The sequence below is a fragment of the Mesoplodon densirostris genome, chromosome 20, assembly GCF_025265405.1.
Source record: "Mesoplodon densirostris isolate mMesDen1 chromosome 20, mMesDen1 primary haplotype, whole genome shotgun sequence".
Taxonomy (NCBI): Eukaryota; Metazoa; Chordata; class Mammalia; order Artiodactyla; family Ziphiidae; genus Mesoplodon; species Mesoplodon densirostris.
The window spans coordinates 27442278-27465119 of NC_082680.1; the positions used below are offsets into that span (position 1 = coordinate 27442278).

A 22842-nucleotide genomic window follows, 5' to 3' on the forward strand; every position below is an offset into this window, starting at 1 on the left:
AAGGTGTGTACATTGTTTTCTTAGACATAATACTGTTGCACACCTAATAGACTACAGTATAATGTTAACATAACTTTGACATGCACTGGGAAACCAAAAAATTTGTGTGACTTGCTTTATTGTGAAATTTGCTTTATTGTGGTAGTCTGGAACCAAACCCTCAATATATCCAAGGTATGCCTGTATACCCATCATAATTTCCAGTTCATCTCACCACAATCACTCCCCAGGGTTATGGTCACAGCCTCCTAATGATCTTTCTGCTCCTCACTTTGCCTGCCCCGCCCCACCCCATATATTCTATACATCATATCCAGAGTCATCTTTTTAATGTGAAATTATTATGTCACCAACTGTCCAATCTTTTTCAGTGAATCCCTATATTCAGATGATGAGATTCATATATTTTAATGTCAAATAGGTAAGGAAATCATCTATCACTTTCTGAATTCTGCAAGAAAAAATTCCAAAGCCAATTCCACCTGTCGAACTTGAAGCATCTATGAAGCTTACCAAAATAAATGCCGTGTAGATGTCTAAATATAAGAGGCTGTAACTCAAGAAGGTCAGTGAACTAAACATAATTTGGGAATGTTCTGGGCCCCCCTCAGAATACTTCATGTTTGGATAGAGAAGATGCCAACACAGACAGAGCAGGTGTGGCCTGAGGCTACAAGGAGAGAACACGTGGCATCATAAAAACCAATGGAAGACACAATTCAAGAACGGTTCTCATTACCCCTGAGAGTCAAAGAAGAGTACAAAACAGGTTGCACGGAATGTAGCAACATGGGGAACATCGGTGACGTCAGCAAGAGTAATTTCAGTGAGTTGATGGGATGGAAGCCCGATTGAAATGTGATGAGGAGTAATTGCTAAAGAATTCAAGAGCGATGTCTGAAAAACAAGGAAGGGAAGGGTTTTGTGTTTGCTTACTTGTTTAAGGTGGCAGAATTTTGAGCATGTTCAAATATTTCAGCTCTTTCATGCTAGTTATTTTCCAAACTGTAAAGACGTAGTTAACAATGGCCACTTCACCAAGTGGTTTAAGATGTGAAAGAGCCTAGAATAGCCTCTGACATGTAGCAGTCTCTCTTCCCCTCTCTTCCTCTTACCCTGCTTCAGCTCCACTGGGCCTATCATCCTATGTAATAGTAAAACCCACTGCATTTAGTTACAGTAGAAATTCTTTTTTGTCTTTCTTACTAATCTGCAATCTCTTGAGTATCTCTTTTTCTTTAATTTTTTTATTGAAGTATAGTTTATTTACAAGGGTATGTTAGTTTCAGGTGTACTACAAAGTGATTCAGGGATACGTGTGTGTGTATATTCTTTTTCATATTCTTTTCCATTATATGTTATTACAAGATATTGAATATAGTTCCCTGTGCTATACAGTAGGTCCTTGTTGGTTATCTATTTTATATATAGTAGTGTGTATCTGTTAATCCCAAACTTCTAATTTATCCCTCCCGACACCCATTTGCCTTTTGGTAATTGTAGCTTTGTTTTCTATGTCTGTGAGTCTATTTCTGTTTTGTAAATAAGTTCATTTGTATCATTTTTTTAGATTCCACAAATAAGTGATATCATGATATTTTTCTTTATCTGACTGACTTCACTTAGTATGATAATCTCTAGGTCCATCCATGATGCTGCAAATGGCATTATTTCATTCTTTTTTATGACTGAGTAATATTCCTTTTTAGTGTGTGTCTTCCTAAGTGCTGGGCACATTCTAGTATATATAAGCATAATCTTTTTTTTTTTTTTTTTGCGGTACGCGGGCCTCTCACTGTTGTGGCCTCTCCCGTTGCAGAGCACAGGCTCCGGACGCGCAGGCTCAGCGGCCATGGCTCACGGGCCCAGCCGCTCCGCGGCATGTGGGATCCTCCAAGACCAGGGCACAAACCTGTGTCCCCTGCATTGGCAGGTGGACCCTCAACCACTGTGCCACCAGGGAAGCCCTAAGCATAATCTTAACTGATTAAATTGAATTGCCTTTTTGGCTTTAGAATTAGGAGACTAAATCTGTTGCCTTCTGTACAAAATATGTTTGACTCTCCTGTATTCTTTCCAGGTTGGCAATGATTAACAAGGCAGCAGGTTCTATTTATAACAGGAAAGCAACATGAAAACAACAGGAATAGTGGTGGGGTTACCTTTGCAAAACAGCAGCATTACATTTTTGCACAAAGAACTTTTGTTTGGAGCAGGTAATGACAGGCTTACTCACAGTTTTATTCCTAATCAACATTTTGGAGAGAACACAAGGGGTGATGTGAATTACTGTCTAAAATGTAAAAGCACTGTCTGAACCACTGATCTAGAGAAATCATCCATACAAGACTTCAGAGTTTGAATTTGGCTATTTTGCACTTGAGTTATTATACTAAGCACGACTTTACTTTTTTTTTTTTGTATTTGCATGTATTTTTTCCTCTTTCATGGTGGCTTTGTGTCTGTCAGCTAAAAGGAGACTTGTATGGAGTATACAGTCATCAAAGGGATGAAAGGTGAATGAGCATAGAGCCTTTTTTTAAAGCACCATTAACTCAGTGGCATATACCTGGGCTGTAGATGCACTTTGCTGATTTCATTTTGAAAATGCTGTAAGCTGGGCTCTGATAATTGCCTTCTGTAATTGGAACAAATTTATGATTATGCTAATTCATTCTCAGCCACCCAATATATGGAAGCTGAGCTCATCCATATCTGTCTCTGCATTTCCTTTGTAGATCATTACATGATTAGCCTTTCAATGTAGCTGATAGAAACATTTTTATTCTGAACAGATCTGGTTTCTCCAATGGTTTGTGTGTATGCACGTGTCAGTGATATATGTTTGCATTTCTGTATATAATTGTATGTAACTCAAGATACCAGCTTTTAAAAACCAGTTATGTTATGAACATTTTGAGTCTTTAATCCTTACTAAGATGGCTGTTTTCTCAGCACTTGAGTATATGTTACCTGGTTGTAAGGAACAGAAAAAGGGAACTGTTAATTAATATCCCCTCACTACCGCTTTAAAACCTGATTTACATACCAGCAATTATGGGAGGAAATGTGAATGCAGAAACTATTTTGAGTCTCTCTGAAAGCCAACTCTTTGTAATGTTGTTAGAGTTCTTCCCATCCTAAAATAATCCCTTAAAATGAAGAGGCACATGATACTATGTTTTAGGTCACTCCTTGGGATATCCAATCCAATTCAAAGCTTGAGAAGCTTTGGAATCATCTCCTAGGGGTTGCTTTATCAAAGATTCAAAAACCAGCATTCTTTTTCCCATAGCAGATGGGAATGAGCAAAGGTAGAATTAGCAAAGAGCAAGATCCATTGCACTAGGGAAAGCACAGCTGAAAAATTAATGGTGGCAGACACCCTCCCTTACAGATCGTCTTTTGATTGCAAATCTCTCCCTATTTTTGTATTTATGCTTCATCTGTTCAATGTTGTCTTTTCCCTCTCATCATCATTCTTGTAAATGCTTTACATTAATGTAAACGTGTCTCATTTTTCACTCATGACAATGTTACAGTTTCAGTAAACAGTTGATCAGGGTGTTTACTTTCCGAGACCATTTACCTGTCAAAATGAATTTAAAAAAAAAAAATGAGGCTGCACCTGACTTTCATAACGGAAATGGGGAAGTTAAAGGACAAAACTGATCTGACAAGAGGTATACAATTCAGAACATAAAGTTCCATAATCGGAATTCAGGCTTCTACAAAGGAACTCCTGTCTGTCATTTTATTCAGCATCCGTGAGTGTGATTCTGTCTGTGATCATTAAGTTTCTCTAGTTTGCCTGGTTCTGCAGCTGTGGCTTCACAATTAAGCTGAATTCCTGCTTCCTTTTGTGATGCATAATCAGATAAGTGGAGCTAAATGTCAGCAACTGCAGTATAGGTGGCTTTAAAGTCAAATCTACCCAGTCTGGAAAGAAAAGGAAGACAAAAGGAGAAACATGAGAGTACTGTTATAAATAACTTGAAGGAAATATTATCAAGGAGAGCAGAGAGGACAGATGACATCTAATCTGAAAGTAGCAAAACAAGTGATGGCCTAAACTAACATGAGAAGGTAATTTGCTCCGTTCTGAGTAGAGGCATGTCACTCTATTGAAAAAGTTAAGCCCCAGTTAAGACTTACTTTAGAATGCTGAGCCAAATCATGGGAAATATGAAGGAGTGGCCTTTCATGTGGTCAATAAGAGACAAGAAAATGGCTGATGTTTTTGTTGTTGTTGTTGTTGTTTTTGGTACGCAGGCCTCTCACTGCTGTGGCCTCTCCCGCAGCGGAGCACAGGCTCCGGACGCACAGGCTCAGTGACCATGGCTCACGGGCCCAGCCGCTCCGCGGCATGTGGGATCCTCCCAGACCAGGGCACGAACCCATGTCCCCTGCATCGGCAGGCGGACTCTCAACCACTGCGCCACCAGGGAAGCCCATGGCTGATGTTTTGTGGCAGGAAAATGATTTGAACGCTACCAGTTCTAGTTCTACCATTTTCCAAGTACGTTGCCTTCGGTGAATCATGTAATCTGTAAAATGGGAAGGATGAGATTTTCTTTGCCTGCCTTGGGGTTCTTGTGAGGATCAAATGAGATAAAGTATTGTATAACAATGTGTTCATCTGAGAGTGTAAAGACAGTGGTCAGTATCTCTGTGGGTTCCTTTGCCTTTTCTTCGTGGTCACAAGATGCCTGCCCTAGCTTCACAATCACATCCGTGCCCAACCAGGTAAAAGGCCAGAAATACCTATCCCTTTTCTCAGGAAGGCAAATGATTTCCTGTAAGTCACCCAATAGACTTAGATACAATTGGCCTTCTTGAGTATTTTAAGACTGCAGGCTGTCATCACAAAGATTTCTTGGACTACTTGTTCCATTCATTTCTGCCCATTGCTCAAAAGCAAAATCAAACACCAGATAACTTGGTGAGGGCTACCATAACTTCTAATGAGCTACACAGGGACAAATATTAAGTTTGAATAATTTTTTGATGTTAAAATAGTTCTGGTCACATTCTGAACATCCTGACATGCTAATATAATATAACCAAAATGTGTGCATTCAAATGAGAGCTGGCCTTTAAATCAACCCTCTGGGAGACAATATACTTCTTCAACAATGTTGATTTTGTCAAGATATTTTTTGCACCCCATCCTTAGGAATGATTGTAAAATCCCCAAATACATTTTCAAAATTATGTTTAATGTAATTTTGCAAATTGCACAGGGTCATTCCACCCAAATCTGTCAAATGATATGGTTGACTAAACACTGGTTAAAAGCAAGACTTGGAGTGTCTTCCCGGGCGGTCCAGTGGTTAAGACTCTGCGCTTCCAATGCAGGGGGTGCGGGCTCCATCGCTGGTCAGGAAACTAAGATCCCACATGCCGTGAAGTTTGGCCAAAAAAAAAAAAAAAAAGACTTGGAGTTGAAACTTGGATTCAAATTCTGGCTCTACCGTTAACTATATATAATATATGACTTTGGGCAAAGTACTTAATATCTTTGTTTCTTTATTTGCAAAATGGGAGTGATGAAAATGGTGTTAACCTCATAGGGACATTTTAAGAGTGAAATTAATTAACAGATGTACAGTGTTTAAAAGAGTACTTGACACATAGTGAGTACACAAGAAATGCTAGGTCTCATTTTTTAGGCTGGGAAATACTCATTTGATCAAATTTCATGATGTGACTTTAAGTAAATAAGCAACATTGGTTAGACTAATGTCCTAGGGTGTGGAAGTCAGGGGCTTCTCCAGGGTCCTGTGGAGCCCCATCTTTACTTCTGCCTGGTCCCCTCCTCCCCACCCCTGTGTCCTTGTGTACCTTGTATCTCTGGTTAGCCCCCAACAGCTAGAATGCATGCCACAGCCTTCTCTTATTTTCCCGCAGAAATCCAGTCACACTTGTTATTTGGTAAGGTGGTAACTTTACAAAAATGTCCAAGAGGTTATGTAGGGAACGACCATGTTGTGAATGGTGACTTTCCAGTGTTTCCCTGGCTCGACCTCTCTCGTACACCCTAGTGTAGCCCTGTCCCTCCACCCTGTCCTATCAGACAAGGTTGCCTTCCCAAGGCATTCTTAGTTGTAGTGAGGAGAAAAAGCATTTATTACTCTTACATAGCGTGTATCTTGAGCAAATACATGAAATTCAACATGAGACCCTGTTTAGCCATTATGAAATATTAGTGGTTCCCAGATTATAGTTAAGAACAACCACGCTAAAAATGTCTCTCTTCTAGATCATATCTATGCTTAATCCTGGAATTTAAAGCAAAGAATAATATCCCCTCCCTTGGTCCAACCCCTAAAATGCAGTTTGAAGTTGTATTGTATGTGTGTATGTATATCACACCAGTCTCTAACCTTGCAGGTATATCCATTTGGGCTAAAAAATTTGTTCAACAGGTGCCATTGCATATCCTCAGAAGAAGGTTCTGTGCAAGATATAGGAACATTTTAAAATACTGTTTGTGTTCTTAAGGAGCTTGCCACTGAGTTGTGCAAGAAGAAAGTGACCCCAAGCAATGAGTAGATGAATTGAAAAGCTTCTAAAGTCGGAAATCTGAGGTTACATCTTTAATATATATGAGCAACTCAATTTTATATTTCATCTAGCAAATCCCAAGAGGACTGGAATTGGGGGTGGGGGAGAAAAGAACACTTGGTAGATGATACCAACAAATGGCCCCCATTAGCATTTTCTGTGGGATACAGAGGAGAGAGAGAGTTCCAGCTTGATACTATCTAGAATTCAAAAGACCACAGGCTTGGGATCCTGCATAGGAAGAGAGCTGGCCTATTAAAGTGGCTTTCTCTTTCTCCTCTAGCTTTTACATTCCTAAATGATTAATGACAGCACTCACCTTCTCATGCTCTTATGGATTATTAAGAACAAGAATAGGAGCATTAGAAGCTGACATGCTGTCTGATGGAAATAAACCTTTAGGTGTAGAGTTTATGTGTATACCTGCACAGGACATCTTTGACAAAAGGTCAGAAGAAGCGAAATGTCAGGACTCATGCAGAGATTTTCAAATGTAACCCATGTCTCAGATAAGATGATCTCCCATGAAGCATCGCTCTTCCAAAGGAGGCTAACTCCCATCCAATTACACCATGCTGCCTATTGTTGAAGAAATCTACAGGGTTGTCAATTACATACCTTCTGTCCCCAGCTGACCAGAATGACTGAGCAGGAACCTGCTGTTGGGCATGAAATCTAATTGTCTTTGATGGTCTGCTTTTCCAGATTTGTTTATAAACTGGAAAAATCTACAAATTGCAGACCATCTGCACATAACACTATGCTAATGAACTCATGCATCCTGAAAATCCATTAGCTCATTACCTCTAAGTAGCTGGTTACTTCCCACACTCCTAACTGGGATTATCCATCTAAGCTAAATAAGTAGAAACCACATGAAGAATTCTTTTCCTCTCAGGGCGTGAATGCCTCCCATGACATTCCAGAAAGTTAAGCCTCTCTGTCAAAGAGATGACCTGTTAGTATGAGGTCATTTGGATCAGTGATAAAAAAAAAATGTCCCTTAGCCTCAGGTGATCACTGTATGGATCCCATAATGCTAATTTGAAAATGTGAATTGCTTTTGTTAAGAGCTTAATGGGGGCTTTCCAGTGTTGACAACCTCTTATAAAATCATTTCTGAACTCAGTATTCATGCCCTTATGATACTTGTAGGTTACTGTATATAAGTTCAAAAATTCTTAGGTGCTTGACATGAGAAAGCATTGAGAATGGGTCCTGATACCTATGAACCGGAACATTCTAGGATGATGGGGGAAGCGGACTTACCGAAAGGAATTAACTTCAGTGAAGGACATTGAGCTCCTCTTTGTGATAACATTCACAAAGGGCCAGAAAGCTGTTGTGTTGTAGTATTTGGAGAAGAGGGAGTTCATGGATATGTTTTGTTTGACCCTCACAATATATTTTGTAATATATGAGCCATCATGTTAGAATCAAGAAATAGTACATGAAAATACACAGCTGTGGCTTCTCAAGAAAGATGGAAGGATCTGGTTAACTGGTCACAGTAGTGTGAACCCAACTGGTGGCTGCATATTTATTTGCACAAACCATGGAATCTACATTTTTGTCATTATCAGCACCAGGTCCCCGTACATCCTGATATTGAAGCTACATACTCCATAAATGTGCAGACCACTGTGATACATTAAAAGCAACAGAAATTTTAAAGCAAAAATGAGTTCACGGTCATTTTTCATTACACTATCATTAATTTTTTTTTTTTTTTTTTTTTTTTTTTTTTTTTGCTGTACGCGGGCCTCTCACTGCTGTGGCCTCTCCCGTTGCGGAGCACAGGCTCCGGACACACAGGCTCCGCGGCCATGGCTCGCGGGCCCAGCCGCTCCGCGGCATGTGGGATCTTCCGGAATCGGGGCACGAACCCGTGTCCCCTGCATCGGCAGGCGGACTCTCAACCACTGCGCCACCAGGGAAGCCCTCATTAATTTTTAAAAATACTCTTGTCTCTGTCTAAAGTGGGGAAACAAAAGGAGAAAGAAAATAACATTTTTTAAGAAAAATGAGCGTGAGCTCATTCCTTCGTGGGCATGAAGAATAGCCCCTTGTCTTTAGCATGCAAGCAACGCACGTGGATGTTTGCCCCCAGCTCCGCTTCAGTAGTTTACGTTACCTCCCTGGCCCCCAGGAACATTCTAGTTTGCAACTGCTGCTGTAGGAATGCTTTTTTTCTATTATTTATTAAACTATTCTACATTAGGAGCACTTAGCTCATCAAAAGTGTTTTAACATTTCTCTAAGTGACAAAAGCATAAATCGAAGAGCAATTTGTCACTTTTATAAGCCCAGAAAATACCAAACTGATTTTCTCATAAAGATCCTGCCATCAGTTAAATGGATAAACTATTAGTTTACAAATAAAAAACCCCCCCGCAGTTAGGTGTCTCCTAATGTGCCGATTGTTTATAGACATAATTGGGTTGATGGACCTGAGTCATGACAGCGTGAACACCAAGTAGACCAGAATGTGTATGTACCTGGGATACCTCCTTCATCCTGTGTTGATGGTTTTCAAGCTATGATCTGGGGAGACCAAGTAGCAGACCATTGTACGTGTTCATAGTACACATGTAGGTGGGTGGCGGTAGATTGTATGGCAGGGTCAGCTTATATGATGGTACATGTTCGCTGAACATCTCCATTGGGCATGATAGACATAGACAGGGAAGAAGGATGTGAATTACCTTTCCTGGAATTTTACAAACAGTGGCCCTGGGTGTGGGCCATTGCAGCTTAGGGCCCCTCATTTCTGTGACTCCAATACCCTCATTTCTGCACCTGTTGTAAGAGCTTTCCTTATTTATCTGTTTTTCACTTGGGGCTTTCTGAAAAGCTTCATTTTTATTTATTTATTTAATTTATTCATTGAAGTATAGTTGATTTATAATGTGTTAGTTTCAGGTATACAGCAAAGTGATTCAGATATATATATATATTCTTTTTTAGATTCTTTTCCCTTACAGGTTATTACAAAATATTGAGTAGAGTTCCCTGTGCTATACAGTAGGTCCTTGTTAGTTATCTATTTTATATGTAGTAGTGTGTATGTGTTAATCCCAAACTCCTAATTTATTGCTCTCCCACCCTTTCCCCTTTGGTAAACATAAGTCTGTTTTCTATGTCTGTAGGTCTATTTCTGCTTTGTATATAAGTTAATTTGTACCATTTTTTTACATTCCATATATAAGCGATATCATATGATACATATCGTATATATCCTATGATCACATAAGCTTTAAATTGAGGAAACAGTCTATGGTTAAATATAAATTTGAATACCACTGTGCTACATAAGTGAAGGAGTTTTTTTAAGCTAAAGTGATTTTTTTTCAGATTACTAAATACTTTTTCCTTGAATGTTCCACAATTAACCACCAAGAAGAAAAACAAGTTACTCCTAGTCTTCTCTTAAAAACCTGTGCAAACATATTGCATTTTCTTCCAAGCATTTTTTAAGTGTATGTATGTTTGTGATTTCTTTTTTTTGTTGCTTTTACAAATTTATGATAACAATGAGCATACTTTTGCATTTTGACTCTTCCATATATTATGAGCATTTTCAGAGTTTTCACTAGTTGAAATCAAGACTTTTAGTGCTATATAATATTTTATTACTGAATCATTTATTTAAACAAAGGTCTGTTATTTGGCCTGTAGCTTTGGCATACTTTTTTTTTCTTTCATTCTTTTTTGCTGCAAAAAAACTAGTTTATTTTGTTTAAATCCTTGTTTGTAGCCCTAATAATTTCCTTTGGTAAATTCCTGGGATCACAATTACAAGAACAGAAGGCTTTTACTATCTTTAAGCCTATTAGATGGAGATAATATTAGGAAGAAAATTAAAACAGGACACCAGGAGTGAAGGGGCCTTGCTATACTAGAAAGGATTGTTCGGCAAGACCTCTCTAAGGAGGAAATATTTGATTAGAGACCTGAATGAAAAGAGGGTTGAACCGTAGGATACTTGCAGGAAAGGCCTTCTGGGTGGAGGGATCAGCAGGTGTTAAGGTCCTGATGTTGGAACTGGCTTTGAGTTTTCTTGAACAGGAAGGAGTCCAGTAGGGCTGGAGTAGACTGTGCAGAGGTTACTTAGTGAATCTAAGATGGGGAATTAACTCTGGGCCAGACCAAGATGGGCTTTGTTAGCCATGGTAAGGATTTGCAATTTTGTTCTTAGTGGGGTTCAAGGCTGTTGAAGGATTTGGACCCAGAAAGTGATATTACCTGATCTCTTTGTGGAGAATCAACTGTAGAGGCAGGAATGGAAGCACCAGACAGACCAGGTAGTTAAGAGGCTATTAGTGTCGTCCTAGAAAGGAGATAATCGTAGAACAGCAATAACAGAAATGCCCCATGCTCTGTAAGTTCAGAAAAAAAAAAAAAAAAAAAAAAAAAACTATATGTATGTGTGTGTCTGTGTATGCTTGTATAATTTTAATCTTTGCTCTTTGGGTAGGAAAAATGTCATTATATTGTTGTTGAATTTTTTTATTAGTGGTATAGAATATTTATTCAATTGTTTAATTAGCATGTTTTTTTCTGTCTTATCTTGGATGGCATTTTATCATCAACTGATATGAGAGCTTGAGTGATTCAGATCAGTATCCCTCAGATCATCATATTATTATTGTTTTATATATCAAATTTCTGGCAAATATCTTCCTAGTTTGTTGCCCACTTAATTTTGTGTATGATGTATTTTTATATAAGTTTTCAATTTGAAACCAGACCTCTACTTGATGATTGTGGCTTTAATTTTCTCTGGGCCAAGATTTGTTTAGGAAAGCTTTCTTTGATTTCCAGGTGCTGGGACTCCTTTTCTGTTTCCAGGGTCACTGCCCCCAGGGCTCTTTCTGGTTGTTTCCTCACTAGGAATTATTTACTTATGGACCATGGCCAGACTTTCCCGACTTCCTGACCAGCTGTTTGGGGGGAAAGTATGGAATAAGAAGGTGACTTCAGGTGGAGACAGGAGAGAACGACTTTGTAGGTGCTAGAAGTAACAAGGATGGGAAATTAATAATCAGAAAGTCAGGCAATTTACACTCCGAATTTCTGGACCAGGAGGAGAGTGGAGTGGAACCAAAGCTCCTCAGACTCTCAGACTTACTTTACGCTGACCAATTTGTTCTTTCCAGTGACACAACAGTGATGGTGGTTTAAAAAATCCAATCCTGGGCTTCCCTGGTGGCACAGTGGTTGAGAGTCCGCCTGCCGATGCAGGGGACACGGGATCATGCCCCGGTCCGGGAAGATCCCACATGCCGCAGAGCGGCTGGGCCCGTGAGCCATGGCCGCTGAGCCTGCGCGTCCAGAGCCTGTGCTCCGCAACGGGAGAGGCCACAACAGTGAGAGGCCCGTGTACCGCAAAAAAAAAAAAAATCGAATCCTATTGGCTTTACAGTGTTTCATCTCACATACTGGTGACAGCTCTTATTTTCTGGTGGTGATGTGGATTTAACCTCTTTGTTAACATCTTGTCCATTAAAAGTTAGATCCATGAAAGAAGAGGCTATGCTGGTTTTGTCTATCTCACTTTACTCAACTCTCAGGACGACCTCCAGTGTTCAGTAAAGGTTGGAATATTTGTCAGATGAATGAATGAATGGTTGGAAAATATGCAGTGTTAGTGGGGAGTGAAGGATATTTTGTCTTGGGCTGGTGGTCAGCTGTGTTTTAATATTGGCTCCACTGTCCTGCTTTGTTAAACAGAGCAGTGCTTTTGGGCTCTGGGTCATCATTAGTTCTTAAACCACCAGGCTGGCACGTGGTGATGCCTTGAGGAACTCCTGGGGTTGGTAGTCAGGCTTGCTTCCTTACTTCGCGGTCCTGTACCATGTTGCTTTTTCAGCTCTTCTTCATGTTTTAAAGCAATTCTCAGATCTCTTTTGGCTATTTTGGCATCATTTTCTCTTCTAAAAATTGACCTCATCTAGGTTAGATTTTGGATGGCTGATGACTTTTGGTATTCTATACTCTCATTAATGGGATGGTACTTGGGATAAATATTGAAAGATCATTATAGGTTTTCTTCTTATAAATCTCTTTTAAAAAAAATTTTTTTTAATTTATTTTTGGCTGTGTTCAGTCTTCATTGCTGCACGCAGGCTTTCTCTAGCTGTGGCAAGCGGGGGCTACTCTTCGTTGTGGTGTGTGGGCTTCTCATTGCAGTGGCTTCTCTTGTTGCAGAGCATGGGCTCTAGGCTCGCGGGCTTCAGTAGTTGCGGCATGCAGGCTCAGTAGTTGTGGCTCGCAGGCTCTAGAGCGCAGGCTCAGGAGATGTGGCGCACGGGCTTAGTTGCTCCGCAGCATGTGGGATCTCCCCGGACTAGGGCTCGAACCTGTGTCTCCTGCATTCGCAGGCAGATTCTTAACCACTACACCACCAGGGAAGTCCCCAATAAATCCCTTTTTATAGAAGCCAAAAATATTTATTAGACCAAATTGCTGTCTAACAGACGTTACTTGATTATTGGCAATAAATTAGAATTCTTTAGATATAAACATGAAGTGAGCCAACTAAAGCCAACTTTCAATTATCTATGCTAGTGGTGGGCAGGGAGGGTATGGTGAAAAGAACCCAGACGCATGTGCTTCCATATGGTGTCTTTTTGTTGTAGTCATTGCCGTTGCTTTTTGTGTTGAATTACCGTTTTTGTTGTTGTTGTTTGTTTGTTTTTTGTGGTACGCGGGCCTCTCACTGTTGTGGCCTCTCCCGTTGTGGAGCGCAGGCTCAGTGGCCATGGCTCGCGGGCCCAGCCACTCCACGGCATGTGGGATCTTCCCGGACCAGGGCACGAACCTGTGTCCCCTGCATCGGCAGGCGGACTCTCAACCACTGTGCCACCAGGGAAGCCCTAAATTACCGTTTTGATGTGTCTGTTAAATTCCTGTGTATAACACATACTGATAACTAGAGCTAAATGGTTATTGTCAAACAAGAGCTGCATCTGGTGCTACCAAGATGTCATGAGAGAGTGGAGACATTGTTTAGATGTGGAAGCAAAGGACAAAATGGGGAAGGAACGCAGTTAGGTCTGGGAAGACTGGTCTGCTTGATGAAATAAGAGATGTAGGGATGGTGCACCCCAGCTGTGGGGAGGATGAGGATCCAGGGAGCAGAAGGTCTCATCTGGGTCTTCCTCAGGTGTCCAAGGAAAGAGAACTTTGGACCAAGGATAGGATTAGGGTGGAGATGGAAAGAGGGAAATAGGTTCTGTAGGAGCAAGCTAGAGAAAACAAACCAAAGATGGACTAGCCTACGCTCAGAGGATGTAAAAAGTGAGCTCCTTTGGAAGGGAGACTGAGGCTTAGATGTCTGGGATGCCTGATCCAACCTAAATGTCTGCTGAATCACTGAAGTAGTAACATAAATGATCACCAAAGAAACATATCCCCAAAACCAGGGAATATTGAGATCTGAGTTTCATTTATGTGCCTATGATTACCCAAATCTGTGTTACATTGGCCTTTAGACATCATCACATCTTTATTAAAATGTGTTTAAATGGAAACATATTGACTTCAAACCCTGTCTGACAACATAATATCCTCTCTGCACCAATTACAAATTCCACATATATGTGTTGATTTTTCTGAGCTCCATTTTGGGCCAGTTATTAAAATATCATCATCGTCATCAGAGTTGTAACACAATGAAATATAATGAAATGACCTAATTACAGTCTTTCCTCTCTCCCACTGCATTTTTAGAAAATAGGTCAAAGTCAATAGGATATTTAGGTTCTTTTCCGGCCTCCAGTTTATTAGCTTGAGTGTTCATGTCCTGAGTATACCAAAAAGGATAGGATATGGAATAAAGATTTTAAAAAATCATTGTTGCTACTCTGTATGTTAGGTACAGCTCTCTCCCATATGCCCTAACTGCTCATCTTCCAACTCCAGGAAAGTTCTTTTTTTTTTTAATGACTTATAAACATTGCTGTCTCCTGATAGGTGGAATGGCTGAAAAACGAGGAGCCCATTGACTCTGAACAAGATGAGAACATTGACACCAGGGCAGACCACAACCTCATCATCCGGCAGGCGCGGCTCTCGGACTCCGGAAATTATACATGCATGGCGGCCAACATCGTAGCCAAGAGGAGGAGCCTGTCAGCCACAGTGGTGGTTTATGGTAAGACCAGCCCAAAGGCCAGGAATGGATAGATAGGACAGGAAGCAGAGAGGTAGAGGGGGGTGCATTTCATTAAATCTTTCAGTGTTTAGAATGGAAAGGACTTTGGGGGTTATCCATTATAGCGTTCTCTCCTGCCTCACCCCTTTGACAGGTGAAGGCAGATGCCTGTTTCTCTTTCATCCAGAATTGGACTTCTGGAGATAGTCAGTGACATTTTGGATCTCTTTTCAAAATAATTTAAAAAGTTGTTTGTTTTCTCCCATTGTGTTTATATTTGAAACGAAAGGAGGTGGGCAACTTCTGCTTCCCACTCTTCACAAACCCAACACCCACACCCCCATCTTCCCCAGACCTGCTGTCGGCACCTCCTCTCCTGGCATATGAAATCCACCAAAAACAAACATGACTATTTGCTGAATATCTCAGGTATTGTATAAATGCAATTCCCAGCTATTGAAGTAAAGGCACTCCCTTCCACAATAGAAGAGCCCTGGGATTTATTTTTGAAGCACTTAAAGTTAATAGAAATTCAAATGCTGATATTTTCTTCTCATACTCTGGATTTTCAAGTGCTTTAGAGATATGTTGATGAGTTCTTCCTGTGGTTCATCATTTCCTTGCAATGCAAATTCTCTGCATCCCTCCTGTATCAGAAGAGTAGACTGAGGGGTGGAGACTAGCTCAGCCCCACTGTTGCCTCACGATGGGGCAGCCGGTGAGGGTCCCCGCCAGTCTCTTGGTACTCAACTCACAACACCTGGCAAGTGGCTTGCACATAGTAGGCAATCAGTAAATACCTCTCCTTTTTTTTCTCCCCTCCCCGTTTTTCTCTCTCAGTGAATGGAGGCTGGTCTTCCTGGACAGAGTGGTCAGCCTGCAATGTTCGCTGTGGTAGAGGATGGCAGAAACGTTCCCGGACCTGCACCAACCCAGCTCCTCTCAATGGTGGAGCCTTTTGTGAGGGAATGTCAGTGCAGAAAATAACCTGCACTTCTCTTTGTCCTGGTGAGATATATGTAGATTCCCTTTTCCCTTCGGATCCACCAACATTATTGAGCTGGTGTGAAGCTTTCAGTAGAACCTTCCTTTCCAAAGTTACCATCTTCCAAGTTCTTCAAGTGGAGCCTTTGTCCAAAGTGCTAATGTGGAACTCATTGTAATAGCAAGAACATGGGTGAAATACCTCTGTTTGGGGGCATAATTTTTTCTGAATACTCAGATGACCCTAGACACTCACCATCAATAAGCCAAATGTTTTGACATATTTTTATACTACCAGTGTTTGACTGGGCTAAGCCATCCCCTTCTCTCCTTGGGTTCTGCCATGTTGTAGCATTCATCTGTATAATAGGGATTAAGTGAGTTGTCTTTGAGCACAAAACAGGTACCAAATCCTTGACCTTTTATCATCAGTCACCAGTCAACTAACCTCATCAGTTCTACCTTTGTATTTATTGGCAATATAATTGGCAGAGATTGTAACACAGCAGTTTCCATTTCGAATTTGGGCTCTGCTTGCCTTCCTCTCTGAATAGAGAGAGGCTTCATTTACCAAATATGGCTTTTATGAGTTCTTTTGCTCATCTTATTGGCTCTCACCCAATTTATACAATGAGGAGTAGCTGAGATGGAAGATGACTTTCTGAATGAAAAGCATATCCTCCCACTGAGAAAAGAATTGATCCTGGGTCTCACATGCATGATCAAACATTAGCTCCAAGGACACTGGACCAGAGACTTGTGTCTTTAAAATTGCGAGTCTAGTTCCACTCAGAGCTAAGGCCAGGCTCTCACCAGCAGCATATGCTTGGAGCTTTGTTTTGAATTTGTATTCAATATACATTTATTGAGTGCTTACTATGTGCCAGGTACTGTGCAAGATACATGTATACATGTAATGTCACTTAGCTCTGTGTTGTGATTTTTATGAACCCCAGTTGACAGAAATAGTGAAGTCAGGCTAAGTGCTTGCTTAGGGTTGCTCCACCAAGAAGTTGACAGAACCAAGATAAGGACTCAGACATTTTGCTTCAAGTTCAGTATTTGTATTTTACCCTGCTCTTGACTAGCTGCTCTAGATTAAAAATGGCAGTGTCTTCAGTAACCCACATAAGTATGGTTGGCCTATTCCTGGGAGATAGTGGGACACTTGTCTCCAACAGCTGCCATAATCTCTAGGGTGGTTTTCTAGGGGAATTAGATTCAGTTTGTTCGTTTCTACATACAGCAGCAATGCACGACCCAAGAAATTCTATTTGTGTAAGTCTTGGCATCTTGGGGTTTGGCTGACCTGTTTTAGTTTAATACTGTCAGTATATATGGGTTTAACTTTTTATTATTGAGGGGCTTTTAGGACTTGAAGAGCATTTATTCTACTCTCTGTTCTAAACTATCAACCCACAAGGAAGTGGTGATTACCAGTGGTTCCTGCACATAGTGTATCTGTCCATCTAAGATGCATTTGGGCATGAAAGATGGGGAAAGAATGGATAATAACATTATTAGCTAACCCAAGGGCACGGGTAATTCAAATATTTGCCCAAATTCAGTAAATTAGTCTCATCCTGAAATAGCAAGAGAATTACGCCACTGCTTTTGTTAGCCTGTCTCTTTAGGAAAGAAACCACAGAGAGAAGATAAACACATATATTATTTTGTTTTGTGGTGGTGGTGACGGTTTAAAATCCAGCTCTAAGAACAACAGTGGCCCTGGGGTGAGTCTCCCGACAGCTGCCAGATTCATTCTAACGATGGTTCCCTCTGTTTTCCTTTGAAGTGGACGGGAGCTGGGAGGTGTGGGGTGAGTGGTCAGTCTGCAGCCCGGAGTGCGAGCATCTGCGGATCCGAGAGTGCACAGCCCCGGCCCCAAGAAACGGGGGCAAATTCTGCGAAGGCCTAAGCCAAGAATCCGAGAACTGCACAGATGGTCTCTGCATCCTAGGTAACACCTTCTGTTGCACATCTTCTGTGTCTGTCCAGCATAGGAAAAGAAATGCCATGACCGTTAATTCGGTGAAATAAGTTCACAGAAAACAAAATCTCCCAGAGCAAAGAGAATATGGGTGAAAAGTGTCGAAAAGTAGACAAAGAGATGTTTAGTAGAGATGGGGTCATTTTAAATTTTTATTTTTTATTTTTTTTTATTTTTTGTGTGTGGCACGTGGGCCTCTCACTGCTGTGGCCTCTTCCATTGTGGAGCACAGGCTCCAGACGCGCAGGCTCAGTGGCCATGGCTCACGGGCCCAGCCGCTCTGTGGCATGTGGGATCCTCCCGGACGGGGGCACGAACCCGTGTCCCCTGCATCGGCAGGCAGACTCTCAACCACTGCGCCACCAGGGAAGCCCTGAGATGGGGTCATTTTAAACATCGTTATCACTGTCAGTTCCACAAATGTGTATCTTTATGATGGACGTAACTGGATATGATTTGAAGATACATGATGAAAGAAAACGAGTTAGACTTTTGAGCTTAGCAAGTCTTTTCTTTTAGGGGCCAGCATTTTTAGGTTTGGTGAAATTCTGATACGGATCACCATATGCTTGTATTTGTCCCAGGAATTTTACAGCACTATAAAGTGTTTCATGATCCTCAGAGACCATGGTTCTGGGACAAAGGGATGTGTTGTGACTGTTACCTTACAAATGGGGGGAAAATATGGCACTGAGGAGGTGGGTGGGTTTTGTATCAAATTGGTCTGGCAAGGCAGGAAATAGAATGCTCATTTCAGAACTCCCAAGCCTTTGCTTTATTCTTGAGATTACATTACAGCCATCTTCAAGGGACGGTCTGCCTGGGTATGAAAGTATGGGAGGGTCAAATAGAGCCACATAGAGATTGGTTTTAATTTGGTGCTGTCCTTTACTAGCTTTGTGATCTTGGGCAAGTCATTTAGCTGCTTAACTTCTCTGACTGTAAGTACCAAAAAAGTACCTATTTTTGGTTATTGTGCTCAGTGATAAAATAATGTATTTGAATATTTCATGGAACAGAATAGGTGCTCAGTAAATATCAATTCCTTCTCTACTTGCCCACTCAGATGTGCTAAGGTGTATTGATTTTTCTTAGATCCTTCAAAAACAGGAGATTCAGGGCATACCTATTCTCTAGAACCAGGTTGCCTTCTTGGAAAATATCCAGCAAAAAAGAAACAGTGTAGTTAGTTTGTCATCTTTTCAGGAATACATGTCCTTTTTATTTGGGAAGATTATGGTATGCAGGAAACATCTAAGTTGCATTTATTTTTCTGTATCAATATGACTAGCTATGCTTGAAAGCAAGCCTCTACAAACAGTAGTATTTTCAAGTCTAAATGGTTAATACATTGAAACATTGAAAGAAGCACTTTCTCATAGCCCATAGTTCCCTTGTTTGCTGGTACTAGTACTGATTAGCCTGCGTGTGTCAGATACAGTACAAGGGTCTGTAATTAAAGGGAACTTACCCACCAGTCTCAGTGATGAAAGGGCCTGCTCTCGAATAAATACATTCCGTCCCCTTCCTAAATGTAAGGAAACATTTTTTTTAAATCAGCTTTATTGATGTCTAATTTACATATGATACAGCCCACCCATTTTAATTGTGCAGTTGGATGAATTTTGACAAACATGTACGGTTGTATACACCATCACAAATAAGACAGAGAACATTTCCATTAATCCCAAAAGTCTCCTCATGCTCTTTTGCAGTCAGTCCTTTCCTCCTACCCCAACCACCTTCTACTTTCTTTCACTTGACATAATGCTTTTGACGTTCCTCCATGCTGTTACCTCTATCAGTAATTAGTTCTTTCTTATTCTTAAGTAGTACTCCATTTTATGGATCTACCACAATTTGTTTATCCTTTCATGAGCTGACGGACATAGGGTTGTTACCATTTGGGGGCTACCATGAACAAAGCTGCTATGAACCCTTGTGTACAGATCTTTGTGTGGACATGTATTTTCGTTTCTTTTGGGTAAATAGCTAGAGGTGGGATTGGTGGGTCATATCATAATTAGATATTTAACTTTATAAGAAACTTTCCACAGTAGCTGTAATCATTTAAATTTTTACCACTAAGATGTGACTGTGCTAATTGTTCCACATCTTTGCCAACACTTGGTATTGGTCTTTTTAAAGTAAGTCATTCTAATGAGTAAGTAGATTTGTGATTTTAATTTTAATTTCCATAATGGCTAACGATATTGAGCAAATTTTCATTTGTTTATTGGTCATTCATCTATGTTTTTTGATGAAGTGTCTATTCCAGTCTTTTCAAATGTAAGGAAACAACACAAGCTCATTAGCAAGAAGTTTAAGGAAATGTGTCTCTGGGTAGGCCACCCTTGACTACCACCAGAGTTATCTGAAATATACCTTTAAGGTATGACTATTTTTAACATGTTTTTTAACTTATTTTTCCATTGATTAGGACTCTAATCTCATATATCTTCTAAAAAGCTGTTGACAGTATAACTATGTGGCTACTGATTATTTTAGATGATCATTAGATACTTTTGAAATATTAGAAATAAGAAAGTACTGGTAGGGGCCTCCCTGGTGGCGCAGTGGTTGAGAGTCCGCCTGCCGATGCAGGGGATACGGGTTCGTGCCCCGGTCTGGGAGGATCCCATATGCCGCGGAGCGGCTGGGCCCGTGAGCCATGGCCGCTAGGCCTGCGCATCCGGAGCCTGTGCTCCGCAACGGGAGAGGCCACAACAGTGAGAGGCCCGCATACCGCAAAAAGAAAAAAAAAAAAAAAGAAAGTACTGGTTGAATTTTAGATAACCATAGTAATAACCTTTCCTAACAACCACCAACTGAACTTGGGCTTGGGGAAAATTCTATGAATGTCAAGCTTCAACCTTGGTTGACTGACACTTAGTCTTAGAGTTACTGATTGAAGACAGACAACGGTTAGCTCCTAATGTGAGAAGGAATTGTTATCAAATATGTAAATATTATTCATTTGCACTTGTATTGCAATATATAGTTATTTTTTAGTTGAGTAAGAGTTATGTTTAGGGCTAAAAGGAATTACCAGCATTAAGAGGATAGTGACCAGTCTAGATCCCAATTTTAAAATCTGAGGTATTGTATTCATCAGGGTTCTCCAGAGAAACAGAACCCATAGGATACGTATATAAGATACAGGCTATAAACATACGTACATACATACATACATACATATGTAAAGAGATTTATTATGAGAAATTGGTTCATGTTATTATAGAGGCTGGCAAGTCCAGAATCTGCAGAACTAATGTTTCAGTTCAAGTCCAAAGGCTGGCAGGCTGCTATAGAACCAGGAAGAGCCAATGGCCCAGTTCAGAGGCTTTCAGACAGGAGAAGTCTCTCTTACTTGGAGAGGATCAGGACTTCAGCTGATTAGATGTGACCCACCCACATTATGGAGGGCAATCTGCTTTTCTCAGCCTGTCAATTTCAATGTTGGTCTCATCTGAAAACACCCTCACAGACTAATGTCTGACCAAATATTTGGGCACCTCATGGCCCAGTTGGGTTGGCACATAAAATTAACCATCACAAACACATATGTACTTGGGAAGTTCCAAAGCATAGTTCTTTCCTTAGAGCCAGTCAAGCCGAGGTTCAGGAAGTTGCTTTAAGTACTGAATGAAACCCTCCTGTGGACATTGGCCATGTGTGGTTTTAGTCTCACATGTGCAGTTTAGTGGATATTCTGTTTACATTTTCCAATAGTGGAAATAAGACGGATAGGGAAACAGTGAGGTTTATAATATGTTCAGCACTGAAGGTTGAGAGCTCTGTTAAATCCCCCCATGAGTTTAAAATGCTGTGTAAGCCTTTCCTTTCTTTTTAATCTATTTGTTCCCCTATTCCCTTTTCTACTTAAGCATGGGTTTTTCTAGCATTCTTTGCCTCTGTAATATGCATAATAAGATGTCTGTCAGTGTATATATGTCCATGCCACTCTCTCACTTTGTCACAGCTTACCCTTCCCCCTCCCCATATCCTCAAGTCCATTCTCTAGTAGGTCTGTGTCTTTATTCCTATCTTACCCCTAGGTTCTTCATGACATTTTTTTTTCCTTAGATTCCATATGTATGTGTTAGCATATGGTATTTGTCTTTCTCTTTCTGACTTACTTCACTCTGTATGACAGACTCTAGGTCCATCCACCTCACTACAAATAACTCAATTTCATTTCCTTTTATGGCTGAGTAATATTCCATTGTGTATATGTACCACATCTTCTTTATCCATTCATCCGATGATGGACACTTAGGTTGCTTCCATCTCCTGGCTTTTGTAAATAGGGCTGCAGTGAACATTTTGGTACATGACTTTTTGAATTATGGTTTTCTCAGGGTATATGCCCAGTAGTGGAATAGATAGCTAGTGGGAAGCAGCTGCATAGCACAGGGAGATCAGCTCGGTGCTTTGTGACCACCTAGAGGGGTGGGATAGGGAGAGTGGGAAGGAGGGAGATGCAAGAGGGAAGAGATATGGGAACATATGTATATGTATAACTGATTCACTTTGTTATAAAGCAGAAACTAACACACCATTGTAAAGCAATTATACTCCAATAAAGATGTAAAAAAAAAAAAGATGTCTGTCAGACATGATCAGAGACTCTTGATGGCTACAATGACTAAGCTTTGTGATGGAAAAAGAGTGAAGCCTGTGAAATCATAGAGGTGAATGAGATGTATTTATACATCAGTGGGAAAGGGGTATGTTTCTAAGAGCCCAACACCGGGATATATTCTGCCCTTTTAGACAGAGAGTGGCTACTCATGTCAACAAAAATGAATAGCATTTTACTATCTCTGCAGGAATCAATGAACAGCAGTCTAGTTAGATGATGCCAGCATCACTCTATGCTTCTAGCTGGTACTTCGCCAGAGTGCTCTTGGTGAAACTAGCTGTGCTCTCAGGATAGAGATCTAGTGAAGGTTTGGTTTGATTAAAATAGCATTTGGCAACAGCTTTATGGAGCAGTCACTTCGTGAACGATCTAGGTCATGTTCCAATTTGGGGATTTCCTTCTTTTACATTTTTTTTCCCTTTATGCCAGATACGACCCTAAAGCAAGTCCTCAATTCCCAACTTCTCTTGGCAGTTACACAATGACATTGCTTGGCTG

The 22842-nt window shown here is 40.6% G+C and overlaps 1 protein-coding gene across 2 annotated transcripts in view; it reads left to right on the forward strand.

Annotated features, from left to right (window-relative positions):
* Nucleotides 1-22842, forward strand: part of UNC5D (unc-5 netrin receptor D) — a 620692-nt gene that overhangs the window by 489684 nt on the left and 108166 nt on the right. Inside the window, exons 5-7 of one of the 2 annotated variants that reach the window (XM_060085992.1) lie at nucleotides 14545-14725; nucleotides 15566-15733; nucleotides 17505-17669. In XM_060085992.1, coding sequence (XP_059941975.1) covers nucleotides 14545-14725; nucleotides 15566-15733; nucleotides 17505-17669 — 514 coding nt within the window. The remainder of the gene's footprint in view (nucleotides 1-14544; nucleotides 14726-15565; nucleotides 15734-17504; nucleotides 17670-22842) is intronic. The other variant, XM_060085993.1, reaches the window with a different exon arrangement.